At 38.5% G+C, this 17,662-nt stretch overlaps 1 protein-coding gene across 6 annotated transcripts in view; it reads right to left on the bottom strand.

The window, feature by feature from the left end:
• Usp34 (ubiquitin specific peptidase 34) overlaps positions 1-17,662 on the bottom strand; it is a 178,261-nt gene that overhangs the window by 150,976 nt on the left and 9,623 nt on the right. For 5 of the 6 annotated variants that reach the window (XR_007232311.3, XM_048435543.3, XM_048435545.3 and 2 more), the window contains exon 1: positions 765-928. Coding sequence is in view for 5 of the 6 variants with exons in the window: in XM_048435543.3 (XP_048291500.3) it covers positions 765-913 (149 nt within the window). In the remaining variant the exon portion in view is untranslated. Of the gene's footprint in view, positions 1-764; positions 929-11,834; positions 11,923-17,662 lie in introns of those variants that run through there. The other variant, XM_085692268.2, reaches the window with a different exon arrangement.

The raw sequence follows: 17,662 nt of genomic DNA, 5'->3' as shown, positions 1-17,662 counted from the left end.
GATTTTTTTTTTTTTTAAGACAAGGTCTCACTATGTGACCCTGGATTGCCTAGAACTCACTATGTGGACCAGGCTGGCCTCAAACTCAGAGACTTGCCTGTCTCTGACACCCAAATGCTAGGATTAAAGGTATATGTATGTACGTATGTCACAGCACTTGCTCTCCCCTCCACCCCCCCGTGTGTGTGTGTGTGTGTGTGTGTGTGTGTGTGTGTGTGTGTGTGTGTGTGTGTGTGTTTATATGTTCATGTGCCTCGAAGGCCAAAGGAGGGCAGATCCCCTGGATCTGCAGTTAGGTGCAGTTGTGAACCACCAGACAAGGCACTGAAGACGGCTCCTCTAGAAAAGTAACAAGTCTTCTTAATCACTGAGCCATCTCTCCAGCACCAACCCCCAGTCCAAATTATAATTTGCATGAGGAAAAAAAACAAATAAAATGAAGAGGCAGGTAGATCTCTGAGTTGAAGTCAGAGTGATTCCAAAGTGAGCTAGGACTACAAAGAGATGCTCTCCCCTAATCTTAAAACAAACATAAAAAATTACTCAGGATGGTGGTGACGCACACCTCTAATTCCAGCACTCAGGAGGCAAAGGCAGGAGAATCTCTGAGTTAAGGCTAGCCTGGACTACCACACAAATTCTAGGATAGAGCTACACACACACACACACACACACAAAAAAAAAAAAACTGAAACACACACACACACAAAAAAAAACCAATTACTCATAATGTTTTGTTTTTTTCTGAAAAACAGTCTGCATACCTCTTCAGTCCTATCTCTCTCTTTATTTCCTCTCCAATATTTGGGATCAAATCCAGGACTTCATACAGACTGGGAAAGTCCTCTAATTGCTGAGTCACATCCCTGCCATTTTTTACATTGACAGGATCCAGGCTGATCAGAATCCTCATGCCTTAAGGACTCCAAAATTTGAGGATTACAGGCATGCACCACCACTCCAAATTCAGCTTCTTCCTATAATACTAATGGAAAATTATCTTTAAAGTGAGAAGCTGTACACTTAGGCATTTTTCTTAGTAAAGCCAGAATCTGAGTTCCTAAAGATTCTGACTCAGACTTAGAATAGGAAAGACAAATTTACTTTCAAAATTAGTTGTCAGAAAATGGGAATTGGGGTTGGAGAGATGGCTTAGTGATTAAAAACACTGGTTGCTTTTCCAGAGAACATGGGGTCAGTGTCCAGTGTCCATATGGTGGGTCACAACTGTCTATAACTTCAGTTCACAGGATCCAATGTCCTCTTCTTGCCTCTGCAGACACTGTATGTAGGAGATACATGTTGGCAAAAGGACAATAAACATAAAACTTTAAAAAAAGGAAAAATAAAAAGGAAATGAGAATTAAGGTAAGTAGTGAGTGCCTTTAATCCTACAAACATGAAGGCAGAAGCAGCTGGATCTGCGAATTCCAGACCAACAAGAGGTCAACTGTGAAAACCTATCTCAAAAACAAGAGGAAAAACATCAGAAAGACTTGGGACTTAAGAGCCTAAGGCAAGGATGAAGCAGGACAGAAAAAGAGGATTCAATAAAAGGTTATCAAGTAACTTCCCTGCCCAAAAGTTAAATTATCACAGGTAAAGACTAGAAAAAGCCTAGTTTGAGGTCGCTGTGCTCTACAAAAAGAGTGCTAGGCCAACCAAGCAACACAGTGAAACCCTGTCTGAAAACAAGAAAAGCTTGCTCACCATTTTATTTCATATAGTATAGACAATCATTTTTTTGTTTGTTTGTTTGTTTGTTTTTCGAGACAGCTGTAGTTTTAGAGCCCGTCCTGAAACTAGCTCTCGTAGACCAGGCTGGCCTTGAACTCAGAGATCCGCCTGCCTCTGTTGTCATTTCAAGGTAGCCCACCCACAGAGACTATCCAACTTACTTTGCTGTGCCTTTGTCTTAACTATAAAAGGACAGCCAACAATAAATCTTTGTAAGAGCAAAGAAAAAGACCAAAACAAACAACAAATTAAAAACTATCACCAAAGATGACAAAAACAAATAGTAAATAGATTCAGCCTTGGTGGTACACACCTTTAATCCCTGAATTCAAGGCCAGCCTGGTTTATATAGCAGTTCCAGGACTCCAGGGCAGCCAGGACTACAGTTAAAACTCTCTCAAAAAAGAAAAAGGGGGAAAAATGTGAAACCCACAAAGAATCAATAAAATGCTAAAATAATAATAATTTTTTGCTGGGCGGTGGTGGCGCACGCCTTTAATCCCAGCACTAGGGAGGCAGAGGCAGCCAGATCTCTGTTAGTTCGAGGCCAGCCTGGGCTACAAGAGCTAGTTCCAGGACAGGCTCTAAAACTACAGTGAAACCCTGTCTCAAAAAACCAAAATAATAATAATAATAATAATAATAATAATAATATTTTTTTAAAAAGACTCAGAAGTAAATGCAACACAGAATATTCTAGTTTCCTTTCTATTATTTTGATAAAGTGTCCAAAAGCAAATCAGAGAAGGACAGTGTTCACTTTATCTTACAACTCTGGGTTACAATTCCTCACTGAGAAAAGACAAGACATATAGTCATTCTGGAAGTAGGAACTGGAAGGAGAAGTCATGGAAAAAGTCTCCTTATTAGCATATTCCATGGCTTACTTAGTTTGCTTTGTGATAAAACCAAAGACCACCCACCAGAGCGGGTCACGACCTCCAACATCATTCATTAATAAAGAAAATGGCCACAGTCCTGGCATCTCTGCTATGCTGGGGTCTCAGCTGCAGCTGTGAATTCCAAGGCCAGCCTAGTGTACATTGTGAGTTCCAGGACAGCCAGGGCTAAGTAATGAGACCCTGTCTCAAAAACAAAACCAAACAAAAAAAGCAACTTTCACACAGTCAAAACCAGCACCATGTAGAAGACTCTTAACATTACCAAGTTCAACTGCCAACTTGAGAAACAGCCTTGGCTCCTCTGAACCACAACTTCTTGTGCTGATCCTGAGGAAACACTCCACAGAAGATTTCAACACTATGATACTGGTCTTTTCCTAATCACAGATGCTTTCTAAGCCATACCAAACAACCATCAATTGTCCCAGCAAAGCAAAGATTTCGTTTCAGTGTATTTTCCTTCTGTTCAGAGCTGATTCTTTAGCTGCAGCTGACCAGAAACCACAATTATTAATTCAAATAAATTACCACAAATACCCACAGAGTTTTTGCTTCTCTATATGAAATTCCACAAGGCAGGCCTCTATAATCTGCACTGCTCTCTCAACACTATTGTCCAAGTCTCCACAGAACAGGCCATTTTTAAGTGATGGCTTTTCCAGCCCAAAGTTCTCAACACTTCTACAATCTTCCCAAACAACATGACAATATCTGTCACCACAATAGCTACAACAGTGTCTGGTACCAATTTCTCTCCCAGTTTGCTGTCTGTTACTGTGGCCAAAAGTGAGTTAAGAAAAAAAAAAGATTTTATTTGGCTTAGACTTCTTGATCCACACAGTACATCATTGAGGAAAGCCAAGGCATAACACTCAACCATTGCAGGAACTTGAAGACAGGAGCTAAAGATTACCATAGAACAATGCTGCTTACTAGCTTGTTCCTTAGGGCTTACCCCTGCACAGGGGGTACCACCACTAAAACCATAGGCTGGGCCGTCCCACATCAATCATAATTCAAGAATTTCCCTATAATCTAATGGGAGCAATTTCTGAGCTGAGGTTACCTCTTCCCAGATGACCATATATTATTTAACGGTGTTAAAAATTAAATGGAAGAGAGTAAAAGGTGAGGGAGAAGAAAGGGAGACAAATATATATATATATATATATATATATATCCCCTGCATTTTTAGCAAACACTACATTAATGTTGCAGTAGATGATTCACTTATGTTTATTTTAGAGAGTACATATTAAACTTATGTGCAATACCACTTTGAGAAACTCTAAATGGGTTTAGAAATTAAAAAGAGAGCTTAGTTTAAAAATTAAATTAAAAAAACACTAACCAACACAATCACAAGAAAGCAAAAATTTTAATTGTACTTTATAATACTTAGAACCTAACAGATATTAGGTTACTGAAAGAAGAATGGATATTATAAAAACCAAAGTAGGGATTACAAAAACTGGGTCCTTTAAAGCTCAGCAAGGAGCCGAATATTAAATCATTTGCCTTTGTATGTATGAGGCCCTGGGTTCAACACTAATCACCATTTAAAATAAAAAGCTCTTTAATTGTACATAGATTTGGTTTTTTAAGTGTAGCCCTGGCTGTCCTGGAACTCACTCTGTATATCAAGATGGCCTTGAACTCACGGAGATCCACCAGCCTCTGACTCTGCTGGGGTTAAAGGCATGTGCCATCACTGCCCTGCTTGTTATATGCCTTTTAAATAAATACATCGTTTATCATTTTAATTCCTAACAGAAGGCCTAACAGTTCCCCAGAAAGAAAGACAAAGATTGACACTGAGGAGAAAAAGAAAAGCATGCAACCAATCAAAAACTACTAATAGGTTTAGAGGGCAGATGAAAGTGAGGAAATAAAAATTCAAGGGTCTTTAGTATTCTTATTTCAACTTACTGGAAATTTTAAATTAATATAAAGAGAACTAATGAAAGATAAAAAGCATCAAGATCGCCGGGTGGTCTTTGGTTTTGAAAAAAGCATCAAGATCAAAATTTAAGTGAAACTCAACAGAAATAGTTAAATGTACAGAATGCACAAAAATGAAATCACTAATCAGAAGAGGGGATATATCTGAAGCATAAACACTAGTTCTAACAGCATAATAATCAGTTTAAGATTTTTCATACATGGTCATATGCTAATCCAATCAACAACAGCTTTTAGGGTTCTTAAGTTAAGCTTAGATATCAATTACTGAGTTTTAATTAGAGTAATTTTCTGCTGAAAGTAATGGTTTCCTGGTGTCTGGTCTCCCTCTCACATAGATATGCATATATAAAAAGTTCTAAGATTCACATGACAGAAGATAAGTGATATTTGTCTTTCTGAGTCTTGGTCACCTCATTTAATGTAATATTTCTCAGTTTAATACACTTTCCTTCAAATGGCATAATTCTGGGTTTTTTTCACTTTTTTTTTTTAAGATTTTAGAGACAGGGTTTCTCTGTGTAGTCCTAACTGTACTGGAACTCTCTATTAACCAGGCTGGCCTCAACTCAAAGATACACTTGCCTCTGCTTCCCAAGTGTTGGGATTAAAGAGTTGTGTGCCACCACCAAAACCCAGATAATTCTATTTTTCTTTACAGATGAATACAATTCCACCATGTATATATACCACATTTTCATTTACTGATGATTTATTATATTTACCAACTATTATGAAAACAGTAACAATAAACATAGATAAGCAAGTATCTATAATAGGATGTAGTCTTTCAGATAGATGTCCAGGAGCCGTACAAATGGATCATATAAAAGTTCTATTTAACCAGGCCTGGTGGAGCCAGTCTTTAATCCCAGCACTCGGGAGGCAGAGGCAGATGGATCTCTGAGTTCAAGGCCAGCCTGGTCTACAGAGGAAGTTCTAGGACATGCTCTAAAACTGCTGGTCATCATGACATACACCTATATTTCTACACTACTCAGAAGATTGAGGTAGAAGCCCAAGTTTTAGCCCAACTCTGGGACAACTAGAGCTACACAGACAGTGTTTCAGAAAAACAACACTGGATCCCTGGAATACAATGAAGCACTACCTCCACAATTCTGAGAGAAAGGAACTTTCCACCCAAAATCCTGTATCCACCAAAAGCATACATAGCAAAAGCACACATATAGGCTAGACACTTTAGACATGCCAAGTCTAAAACCATGTTTTCCATATAACATTCTGGCACATCTTTGAACAGCATTTTTACTTTTACAGGTATGCTAAGAATCAATAGCAACTATATTGAAAGGACGTGTTAAAGTGAAATCCTGTATCATAAAAAGGTTACAGTTATACCTAAAATTGATAGATGAAGCAAGAGTTACAAGATAATACAATTTCAAAAAGCAGAATATTAAACTATTACTTGCAAATAGAAAAGGATTGAGAAGGAAACTAAAAGTACTATATACTTTCTCCTTCAGTTGCATCTTAGAGTAGAACCTAGAATTTGCTTCATTGACCAAGCTGGCTTCAAACTCAGATCTACCTATCTGTGTGGATATACATGTGCCACCATGCCTGCATCACTGACTTATAAAACTTGCATAGATTTGGGAACAGAATCTATCCCAGGTACATGAGCTGGCTTTTTTTGGGATGCCTTGCTCAGCCTTCATGCACGGGGGTGGGGCTTGGTCCTGCCTCAATGGGAGACCTTACCTTTTCAGAAGAGTGGATAGGGAATGGGTTGATGGGGTGAGCAGGAAGAGGGATAGGAGGAGAAACTGTGGTTGTTATAAAATGAATTAAAAAGAAACTAGTATAGATTTCTTGTATTTATTCTTCTGCATCAAACATACCTTTCCTACCTTTATCTCCATTCTACATCTAGTATTTCCAGCCTGGTTATGAACTTATTTCCCAAGTAAAATGATATGCTTCCATCTGAATTTAAATTTATACTTAAACACATGTAATGAGGGATGATAATGTAATGAGGGATAATGAGCTTGGTGGGCAAAGCACTTGCTATACATTACTAACGACCCGAGTCCAATCCCTGAAACCACAGAAGGAAAGGATGACAAAACTTGCACACTCTCATGAACACACACTAATAAGCCTTTTAAGTGCAGTGATAGCATAAAACATGTAGCTCCAATTTATTTTAGTAGTAAATAAATACTCATGAAGAACTATAAGACAAGTAAGATAACAGACCGTCCTAGAATTCCACAACACGCATCCACTATCATTTTCCCTATTCTGATCTACTATTGAAAGCATTAAAGAACTGAAGAGATAAATGGCTCAGTAGTTAGGAGCACTGGCTGCTCTTCCAAGGACCCTGGTTCAGCTCCTAAAACCCACACAGAGGATAACAACCATGAGTAACTTCAGTTCCAAGGAATCCAAAGCTCTCTTGTGACTTCTCAGGACACCAACTATACTCATGGTACACATACTATACATTTTTATGTTATAAGATGTAGCATGTTTGTTCACTGATCACTAACAATAATAATACTTCAAATGCATGCAAGCAAAACATTCATACATATAAAATTAAAACATGTAAAAAATTTAAAGACCGGGCTGGAGAGATGGCTCAGAGGTTAAGAGCACTGACTGCTCTTTCCAGAGGTCCTGAGTTCAATTCCCAGCAACCACATGACGGCTCGCAACCATCTGTAATGAGATCTGGCGCCCTCTTCTGGTGTGTGGGCATACATGGAAGCAGAATGTTGTACACATAAGAAATAAATAAATCTTAAAAAAAAAAAATTTAAAGACCTATTACAACACAGTATTCCAGATGTAAAAAACTCCCCAAACATTTGAAACTAGTAATCCTTTCTTACAGGATAACTACTTCTATTTTTTTTAATTTATTTTTATTTTATGTACACTGGTGTATGTCTGTCTGTATGTCTGTGTAAGGACACCGGAACTACAGTTATGAGCTGCCATTTGGGTGATGGGAATTGAACTGGGGTCCTCTGGAAGAGCAGTCTGTGCTTTTAAAACTGAGCCATCTCTCCAGCCCGACTGCCTACTTCTTACAGCAAAACAAATTTGCTGAACGTTTTAACTGCCACAGCAAGCACCAGGGGTCAGCTATGCCAGCCCATAGCTGGTTCTCAGACTAGTAGTTCAGCAGTGCTCAAAGGAACTGGATTAACTGGTAAGCCTTTGTTGAGGGCTTCCAGTTCTCAGCATCTAATTACCCACAGGCAAATCTAGCACTTTTTCAAATATGTTGATTTTAAAGAGGATCAATAACACTCCACTAAAAAGTTAACACCATTGTGACTTGGGTAGTATATGGGGTCACAGGCCGTGGTAACAGGCTCTAACTCTAAGGCATGAACTGACTTTGTGGAGCCCATTCTCTACGGAGAGATACCTTCGGCAGCAGAGGTGGCTGTGGAGGGGTGAGGGGAAGATGAGGGGAGGAGGTTGGTCTTGCTTCAATGAGGTAATGAGACAGAATTAGTTGACTTCCAGGGGAGGCCTTAACCTCTCTAAGCATAGGATGAAGAGGGAAAGTGGGGATCAGTATGCCAATAAATAAATTAATTAATTAGTTTAAAGGGTTAATTTCAATTGTTTGGGAGTTCTTATCATATGGAAGGTTATCAGAAACAATAATACTGGCCAGGTGAGGTAGCTACACCTTTGATCCCAGCAGGAGAAAAGGCAGGCAGACAGATCTCTGTGAGTTCAAGGCCAACATGATCTACATCAACTTGTGTTACAAGTTTTCATTGCACACAACATGTTTGTTAAAATGAGGTCTAACTATGCAGCCAGGACTGGCCAGGATCTTGGGAATCTCCTGCCCCTACCTTCCAAGTTCTGAGATTACAGGCATGAGCCTATAATAATGTGATGATACTACACTGATTTGATAATCTGTGTGTTGTATGTGGTGACACAAATCAAACCCAGGGTTCTCACAACTGTTGAACACACTCAGCTATATTATGTCCATCCCATTCTACTGATATTATATGAAGGCTATAAACACTTTTCTCCACAAGGTCACCAAATTATTACCAATTTTTCTTTTTATTGTACTCAGCCTAATCTTTTTTGTAGGTAACTGTTAACAGGTATTTACCCCATGAAAGAAGCACAATCTTAAACTTAGTCAATAACATTTAAGTATAAGAAAATAACAAGCCAGGCGGTGGTGATGCACACCTTTAAATTCAGCACTTGGGAGGCAGAGGTAGGGGATCTCTGTGATTTCAAAGCCAGCTATACAAAAATCAATTCCAGGACAGCGAGCTGTTACACAGAGAAACCCTATCTTGAAAAACAAAAAACAAACAAACAAAAAAAAAAAAAAAAAGAAAAAGAAAAAAGTGGATGAAGAATGAGTAAAGTTTGTAGAAAACAACTGGATGCTACTGTTAGCCCTTCTCTAGTCTACCAGCATAAACAATTAAGAGTATAAGAACAAGTCAGGGAGGGTGGGTCAAGTCTTTAATCCCAGAAGACAGAAGTAGACAGGTCTCTGTGAGTTCTGGGCCAGCCAAGGCTACGTAGTAAGACACTGTATCAAATATAAAATAAAATAATTTGTCCACCCAGTTCATAGATGAAGCATAACTTTCATCCATGCCTATCTATCTCCAAAGCCACCCTCCAGCTATTTTAGGTGACCAAGCAGAGGTTCTCATTAATTTGAGGGCAAATTTGGGTATTATGATAAAGCCTATTGATTATTGTTTACAGTTGCACGTATCAAGATTTCCTTTATAATTTCACTATTTTTTTCATTTATAAAATTTCTTTGAAACCTTTATTCTTTTGTTTTTTGAGACAAGACTTTTCTGTGTAGTCCTAGCTATCACTCCATTGACCAGGCTGGCCTCAAACTCTCAGAGATCCACCCGCCTCTACCTCCAGAGTGCTGAGATTAAGGAGTGCACTACTACCACCCAACTACTTCTTTGTTCACAGACTCTACATTAAAAAATACTTATATTTACTAGTATAAAATAAAGCATGAAATTGTAATTACAACCCCAACTCCACTAATAACTATAAGTAAGATATTAGGAAAATTATATTACTTCTATGGATTTCACCTTATTCAGGATTACCCAATACATTCTGAATTTATAAGTGCTATGTTTTTCTAGTAGATGTCTATTATGTAGGCATCTAGCTATAGCTACAACAGATTCAAAATTATGACTCAGCAAATCACTTCAATTATTAAATTTTCAATTAACGTATCAATATAAAATATATATTCATATAGTCTACTCATAATGAAAGCAATGACAACTCAGTCTGAAACAATCTATCTGGTTGATATTCAGAAGAGATGTCAGCATCAACCTTGAATTTAAGTTTTAAGTACTTAAAACCTACTAACTTTTCCCAAAAACTGCTAATTTTACTAAAAGAAAAATACTGTAAAAATATCATTGCAGAATAGCTGAGATTTGAAACTAAGTTTTTCCCCCTTTGGCTTTTTCGAGACAGGGTTTTTCTGTGAAGCCCTGGCCTTCCTAGAACTTGCTCTGTAGATTAAGCTGGTCTGAACTCAGAGATCCGCCTACCTCTGCCTCCTGAGTACTTGGATTAAAGGCATATACCACCAGTGGCCGGCTTAAACGCTATACATTTTTATGTTATAAGATGTAGCACGTTCACTGATCACTAACAATAATACCTCAAATATTTTTTTAAATTTTCTATTTATTGCCCAGTGTGGTGGCATACATTTTTAATCCTAGCACTTAGGAGGCAGAAACAAGCAAATTTCTGTGAGTTAAAGACTAGTAGGCCTATACAGTGAGTTCCAAGATAGCCACAGTTACACAGTGAGACCCTGTCTCAAAAAAAAAAGTTTATATACATATACTGGGTGTGTCCCTGCACATGTGTGCATTCATGTACAGATGCCATAGCACATGTATGGAAGTCAGAACAACTTGTGAAACAGTTCTCCCCTTCTACCTTATCAATGCCCCTGATCTGAGCCTCAGCTATCAGGTTTGGTAGCAGAAGATTTTTACCCCTGAGACAGCTCTTTGTCCCACATTAAACATTTTTCTAACTCATAAAACTTTAAGAAGACTAGTTCAAATTAGGCAAAACACACAAGTGAAAAGGTATTTAGTCGGGGGGGGGGGGGGGGGGGGCCTGAGGACATACACTAAATAGTTGTTTAGTGTATACAAGGCCTTGAATTTAAAGTCAACCTTTATCTCCCCTGAAAAACTACTAGAAGGCTGGGCATATAACTCAGTGGTAAAGCCCAGCAGTTAATAGGCTGGCATTAAACTTCAGCACTGTTAAGATTGTTTGCCACCACCAATTAAAATCACAGAGACAGAAATTTAGCTTTTTTTCAAACTGACTGTATTAACAACTATGATTCTTGGAGTTTTATTCCATATATTCTCAACTTATGTATCATATAAAAATTGAACTAATGTTCATAATAAAAAGAACAAGCAGCAGATGGCTTCAAAATACATTACCACAATGAAGATAGTTTTTGCTTTAAGCTTTGAGCTTTCTATAAAAATTTTCTTATTGACGGGGTGGTGGCAGCATACAACTTTGACCCCAGCACTCTGGAGGCAGAGGTAGGACAATCTCTGAGTTCAAGACCAGCCTGGTCTAGAGTAAGTTCCAGGACACCAAGGCTACACAGTGAAACCCTGTCTCAAAAAAACAAAAAATCCTCTTATCTCTCAAAATAATTAACAGAGAGAGAGAGAGAGAGAGAGAGAGAGAGAGAGAGAGAGAGAGAACGCTCAAAATATCCTTCAAAATTTTAGTCACTCATTCCTAAAAAATGAGGGAAAGGTAAAAGAAAGAAAATCAAAAGTAAACCGGGCAGTGGTGGCGGCGGCGCATGCCTTTAATTCCAGCACTTGGGAGGCAGAGACAGGTGGATCTCTGTGAGCTCCAGGCTACAGAGCAAGTTCCAGGACAACTAGGGCTGTTACAGAGAAACCCTGTCTTAAAATAAAAAAAAAAAAAAAAAAGAAAGAAAAAATTTTATGTTGTTTTAAAAACAATGTCATAATCAAGCCCATGATTAAGGGAAAGGTAAAATGATTGAATATTGATAACTACCATTAGTACAAAAAAAAACATGTAATAAAACATCCTAAAAGAAAATCTAATGACAAGTAATGGCAATTTATACAATTCACCAAGTTAGTCTTCAAAATACCTACAACTGCATACCTCTGAGTCCAGGAATTGATATAAGCAAATATTTTGAGAGTATGTTCCTTTCTGAGCTGCAGTCCATCACCACCTTCTATATCTGATACTGAAATAGAAGGATAAAAGTATGAATAAATGTTAAACCAATATTAAAGTCAATACTTCAAAAATAAAGTTTAGATACATGAATACAAACAGCAGTTAATTCTTTTGTTTTCACTACTGAAATAAAATCTTTGATTACTGACTGTAGTAGTTCCTATTTCTGTGACAAAGACTATTATTACCAAAAGTAACTTGGAGAGGAATGGGTTTATTTCACTTAAAGGTCCATCATTAGAGAAAAACAAAGCAGAAAATGAAAGAGGTCATACAGAAATGCAGTTTACTGACTTGTTCCTCATGGCCCACCAGGCTGCTTTCGTGGTTTTCATTTGTTTTGCCTTTTTTCGGGGGAGGGGGGGTGTTTTGAAGATAGGGCCTTGTTACATTCCAAGCTAGCCAGGGCTAAATAGATCCTATCTCAAAAAATAAGAAAGAGAAAGGCTTAACTAATAAAAGTATTTTTAGGATTGGATTTTTTTTGTGTATGTGTATGTGTGTGACGTTATGTGAGTACATGTGTATCATGTGCCAGCAGGATTCCCTGGAACTAGTTACAGGTGATTATGAGCTACCTTGTGGGTGTTGGGAGCTGAATGCAGGTCCCCTGCAAGAGCACTAGGTGCTCGAAACCACTGGACTATCTCTACAATCAAATGAAGTATTTAAAAAAGAAGGAGAAAGAAGAAAGAAGAAGAAAGAAGAAGAAAGAAGAAGGAGAAGGAGGAGGAGGAGGAGGAGGAGGAGGAGGAGGAGGAGGAGGAGAAGAAGAAGAAGAAGAAGAAGAAGTTAACTCTAGTCCACCTCCTGCTGCTTTATCCTATGTAGACCAAATCACGACTCCTCTAAGCTATTGGCATTATAAATGCCACAGAATTACACAGTTAGCCATTCCATACTTCTCTTTTCCCAGACTACAGATATGCTCTATGAAAATCTTGTAACGCTGAGCAGGAAATCCTAGCTTCTAGCAAGCCATGTGATCAGGAAAGTCAACAACAAATACAGTGTGTATCCACTAAACTGTCTGGCAGTGTACGAGTACTAAATGCATTTTCCACTTAGATTTCCAATTTGTTGTATGTTTTTTCGTTGTTGTTTCAAGACAGGGTTTCTCTGTGTAGCTGTCCTAACTGTCCTGGAACTCGCTTTGTAGACCAGGCTGGCATCGAACTGAACTGACAAATATGAGATCCACAAGCCTCTGACCCTGGTGTTGGGATTAAAGGTGTATGCCACCATACCCGGCTGAGGTTTTGTTTTGGTATTTTAAGTTTGTCTTTTTGTTGTTTTTGCATTTATTTTGTGCATGTGTGTTTTAGGTTGTCAGAAAACAATTTGCAGGAATTTGTTCTCTCCTCCTATCATGTGGGTTCAAGGAATCAAAATCAAGTCGTCAAGATTTAACATCAAACTGTCTTATCCACAGCTGAGCCATTTCCCCAGCCCTAACATTTTTTCTTTAAAGAGAAAGAAAGGACAGCAATCTAAAAGAGTGTTGTTAATTCTTACTATTCCAGAGGCATCATCAACTAAAGCTTCAAATTCAAAGGAGCTACAATAGAGGTTCTCAGCCTTCCTTATACAAAGACCCTTTAATACAGATCCTTTTTTAAATATATATTTTTTTATTTTATTTACATTAGTGTTTTGCCTGCATGTATCTCTGTGTGAGGGTATCCTGTCATGTGGGTGCTGGGAATGAACCTGGATGCCCTTAAAGAACAGTCAGTGCTCTTAACCGCTGAGTCATCTCTCCAGCACCCCCTCCCCTTTTTTTGGTTTCTCAAAACAGGGATTCTCTGTTACACGTCCTAGGAATCTCTATAGACCAGACTGACCTTGAACTCAGAGAGACCTGCCTGCCTCTGCCAAGTGCTGGGATTAAAGGTGTGCACCACCACCACCCAGTTAATACAGATTCTCTTGTAGTGATCTTCAACCATGAAATTATTTCCTTGCTATTTATAACTGTAATATTGCTACTATTATGAATCAAAACTATATGATATGCAGGATATGATGTGACCCCAATGGGGTCATAACCCACAGGCTGAGAATCATTGAGCTAGAGATGGCTCAGCAACTGAGAGCCCTAGCTGCCCCTCAGGAGGACTAGGATTCAAGCCCCTGCGCCCACATGAGAATTTACAACTGTCTCTAATTCCAGTTCCAGGTGAATCAAAGTACTATTTAAACTGCTGAAGGCACTGCATGTATGTGGTGCTCATACGTGCAGACAGAAACCCAGCTCACAAAATAAAATCAAATAAAAAATGCCAAACTCAGTATTCTTTTACTCCCAAGATTTGGGGATTTAAATTTGAATACCATCAACATTCTCTCATTACAAGCTCAGTATTCTGTACCTGAAATGCTTGGAATAAGAACCATTTCAGATTTCAGAATTTTTCAGAATATAAAATAATGGTGCAGACTTTACTAGCTGTATATGCCATCTTTAAAAAAAAAGTTAAAGCTGGGGGTTGGGGATAGGTGTTGGAGAAATGACTCAGTGGTTAAGAACACTAACAAGAATTTGGTTCTCAACATCCATGTCAGACAGTTCGCAAACACCTGGAACTCCAATGTCAGAGGATAAAATACCCTCTTATGACACACACACGTGTATACACACAACAAATAAACAGAACTTTTTTAATGGAGCTGGCAAAACACTCATCAAGTAAAAATTACTGCCTCCAAGTCCTGAGCCCTGAATTCTATCTTCAGAACCCACACGGTGGAAGGAGAAAATTATCCTGCAAATAGTCATCTGGGCTCCACACATGTTCCAGGGCATGCATGCTTGCTATACGTGTATATGCATATGAGCATGCGAGTTCAGACAGTCAATAAATGTTTTTAAATGTATTTTTTAACTCAAAATTTAAATTCTAGCATCACACTAACTAGAAAACATCAGGTTTTAGGTTTAGTGATAATCAACCTCTATTTCCTCACTAAATTAGAAGTTATTATCTCACTTAAGATAGGATTTATATTGCTATTTGGGGGAACTCACCTTGAAAGGAAAAGATGGAAACAAAATACCATTAAAATAAAACATGTTGGTGGTAATGGCAGGTGGATCTCTCTGTGAGTTTGAGGCCAGCCTGGTCTAAAGATCGAGTTACAGGACAAAGACTACAAAGAGAAATCCTTTCTCGAAAAACAAAAGAATGAAAATAAAATAAAAACAACATTCTGCTGGCCACATTAAGCCACTTTACCAAGTAATGATGAATAGCATCTCATTATCTTCTTACTTTGAATGCACTCCAAAGGCCCTACTGTCATCACTGCCCAATGGTACAAGCCCATAATCTCAATACTTGGGTGGCTGAGGCAAGAGGATCTTGAGTTCAAGGACACATAGCTAAATAACAAGAAACTGCCTTTTGGAGTGGGGGGTAGGAGGGCAGCACGAAGAGACAGCTCAGTGGTTAAGAGCAAGAAGACAGGAGTTTAATTATAAGCATGCATATGGTGGCCCACAACCATTTTTAATTTCATTTCCATGGAATCCAATATACTCTTCTGGCCTCTGTGAGCACAAGCATGTACATAATGCCCAGATGCCTGCAGGTAAAGTATCTATACTTAAAACAAAGTAATAAAATAAATTGGGGGTGGGGGATGGAAGTAGGCTGTAGAGTTGACTCAGCATTTAAGAGTAGTTATTGCTCTTGCAGAGGACCTGGATTTGATTTCGAGCACTCTTATGATGGCTCACAACCATCTGTAACTCCATTTCTAGAGGGTCTGACACTCTTCTGACCTCTGCAGGCACCAGGCACACATGCATTGCACATATATTCAGGAAAAACATACACATAAAAATTTTTTCAAGAAAATAAAGATCAGGGGGCTATTTAAATTACAGTATGACCAAATAATGGAAAAACTATATTAAGACTATAAAAGGTATAATTTAATTGGATACTTAATATGGAAAAGGTGCTGGTATCTTTTCCTCTTTTGTCAACAGTCTTATTATATAGTCCAGGCTAGCCCTTAGATTCCCTAGTTATCTATTGCTGGGATTACAAGCATGTGCCATTACATCCAGTTTTAACCTGTGTCTTAGAAACATAAGAGCCAGATAGCAGAGTAAATTTTAGGCTAGTTTGTGTTACATAAGTCCCTGTCTTAAAAATTAGGTAGGTAGGTAGATACGTAGACAGATAGATTAAAAGAGGGGGGGGATAATTCCAGCAGTTAAGAACATTTATGTATAAGCATGAGGCTCTAAATTGAAATACCCACAGGCAAAAAAAAAAAAAGGCATGGCCACAAAGGTCTCTAATCTCAGCATCTAGAGCAAAGAGGCAAATCTTGGGAGCCAAAACCTCATGCTTCAGGTTTGAGACAGACTTTGTTTCAAGCGAATAAAGCAGAAAACAAAGGAAAACATCCAATTTCTTCCTTTGCCTTTTACATGAACACCGACATGTTAACCTCCCCCCCACACACACACACACTTATTTGAGGGCATACACATACCATAAATAAAAAAAAATATTATATAGGAGATGTAGCTTGTTGGTAGAACACTTGCCTAACATGTACATGACCTGGATTCAATCTACAGCACTGAAAAAAGGAGAAAAAAGTAGTAATTTTAGAGGGCTAGAAGTGTGTTTAATGACAGAGTACGTCCTTATTATACACAAAGCCCCGTGTTCAGTCACCACAAAATAAATAATATTAAAAGAGATAGGTATAGCTCAATGGTACTCTGAGTTAATCTGTCATCAAAAGAAAATAACAGCCAGGGGCTAGAGAGATGGCTCAGAGGTTAAGAGCACTGACTGCTCTTCCAGAGGTCCTGAGTTTAATTCCCAGCAACCACATGGCTCACAGCCATCTGTAATGAGATCTGGCCTCTTCTGGCCAGCAGCAAGCATACAGACAGACAGAACACTGTATACATAATAAATAAATAAATCTTTAAAAAAAAAAGAAAAGAAAAGAAAAGAAAAGAACAGCCGGGCGGGTGGTGGCGCATGCCTTTAATCCCAGCACTCAGGAGGCAGAGGCAGGAGGATCTCTGTGAGTTCGAGGTCAGCCTGGTCTACAGAGTGAGTTCCAGGACAGCCAGTTCTGTTTCACAGAGAAACCCTGACTCGAACAACCAAAAAAGAAAAGAAAAAAAAGGGAATAGGTTTTGAAGATATGGTATATAGAACACGCATGGTGTACAGTGGAAAAGAAATCAACAAAATGCAAATTATGTACTAAAATGACATAATGAAATATTACTTTTGTTAATAAAAAAAGAACAAAAACGAGGACCAGAGAGATGGCTCCACAGTCAAGAGCACTGACTGCTCTTCCAGAGGACCTGGTTTGATTCCCGGCAAAAACACGGCAGCTCACAACCATCTGTAATCCCAGTTCCAAAGGATTCCATGCCTTCCTGGGCACTGCACACATAGTGCAAAGACATACATGCAAGCAAAATACCAATTACACATTAATAAAATTTAAGACAAAAAAAGCCACTGTCAATGTTAGAAGAAGCTAGCTAAATCTTTTTGTTTTGTTTTGTTTTTCAAGAGAGGATTTCTGTGTAACAGCCCTAGCTCTGTAGACCAGGCTGACCTCGAACTCACAAAGATCCACGTGCCTCTGCCTCCCAAGCACTGGGATTAAAGGTGTATGCCACCATCATCCAGCTCTAGCTAAATCTTATACTGCATCATAAATATTTTCAATGTAAATGTCTATGGAAAAGAAAA

Source organism: Myodes glareolus, chromosome 8 (assembly GCF_982192425.1).
Source record: "Myodes glareolus chromosome 8, mMyoGla1.1, whole genome shotgun sequence".
Lineage (NCBI taxonomy): Eukaryota > Metazoa > Chordata > Mammalia > Rodentia > Cricetidae > Myodes > Myodes glareolus.
This window is presented reverse-complemented; position numbering and strand designations above follow the sequence as displayed.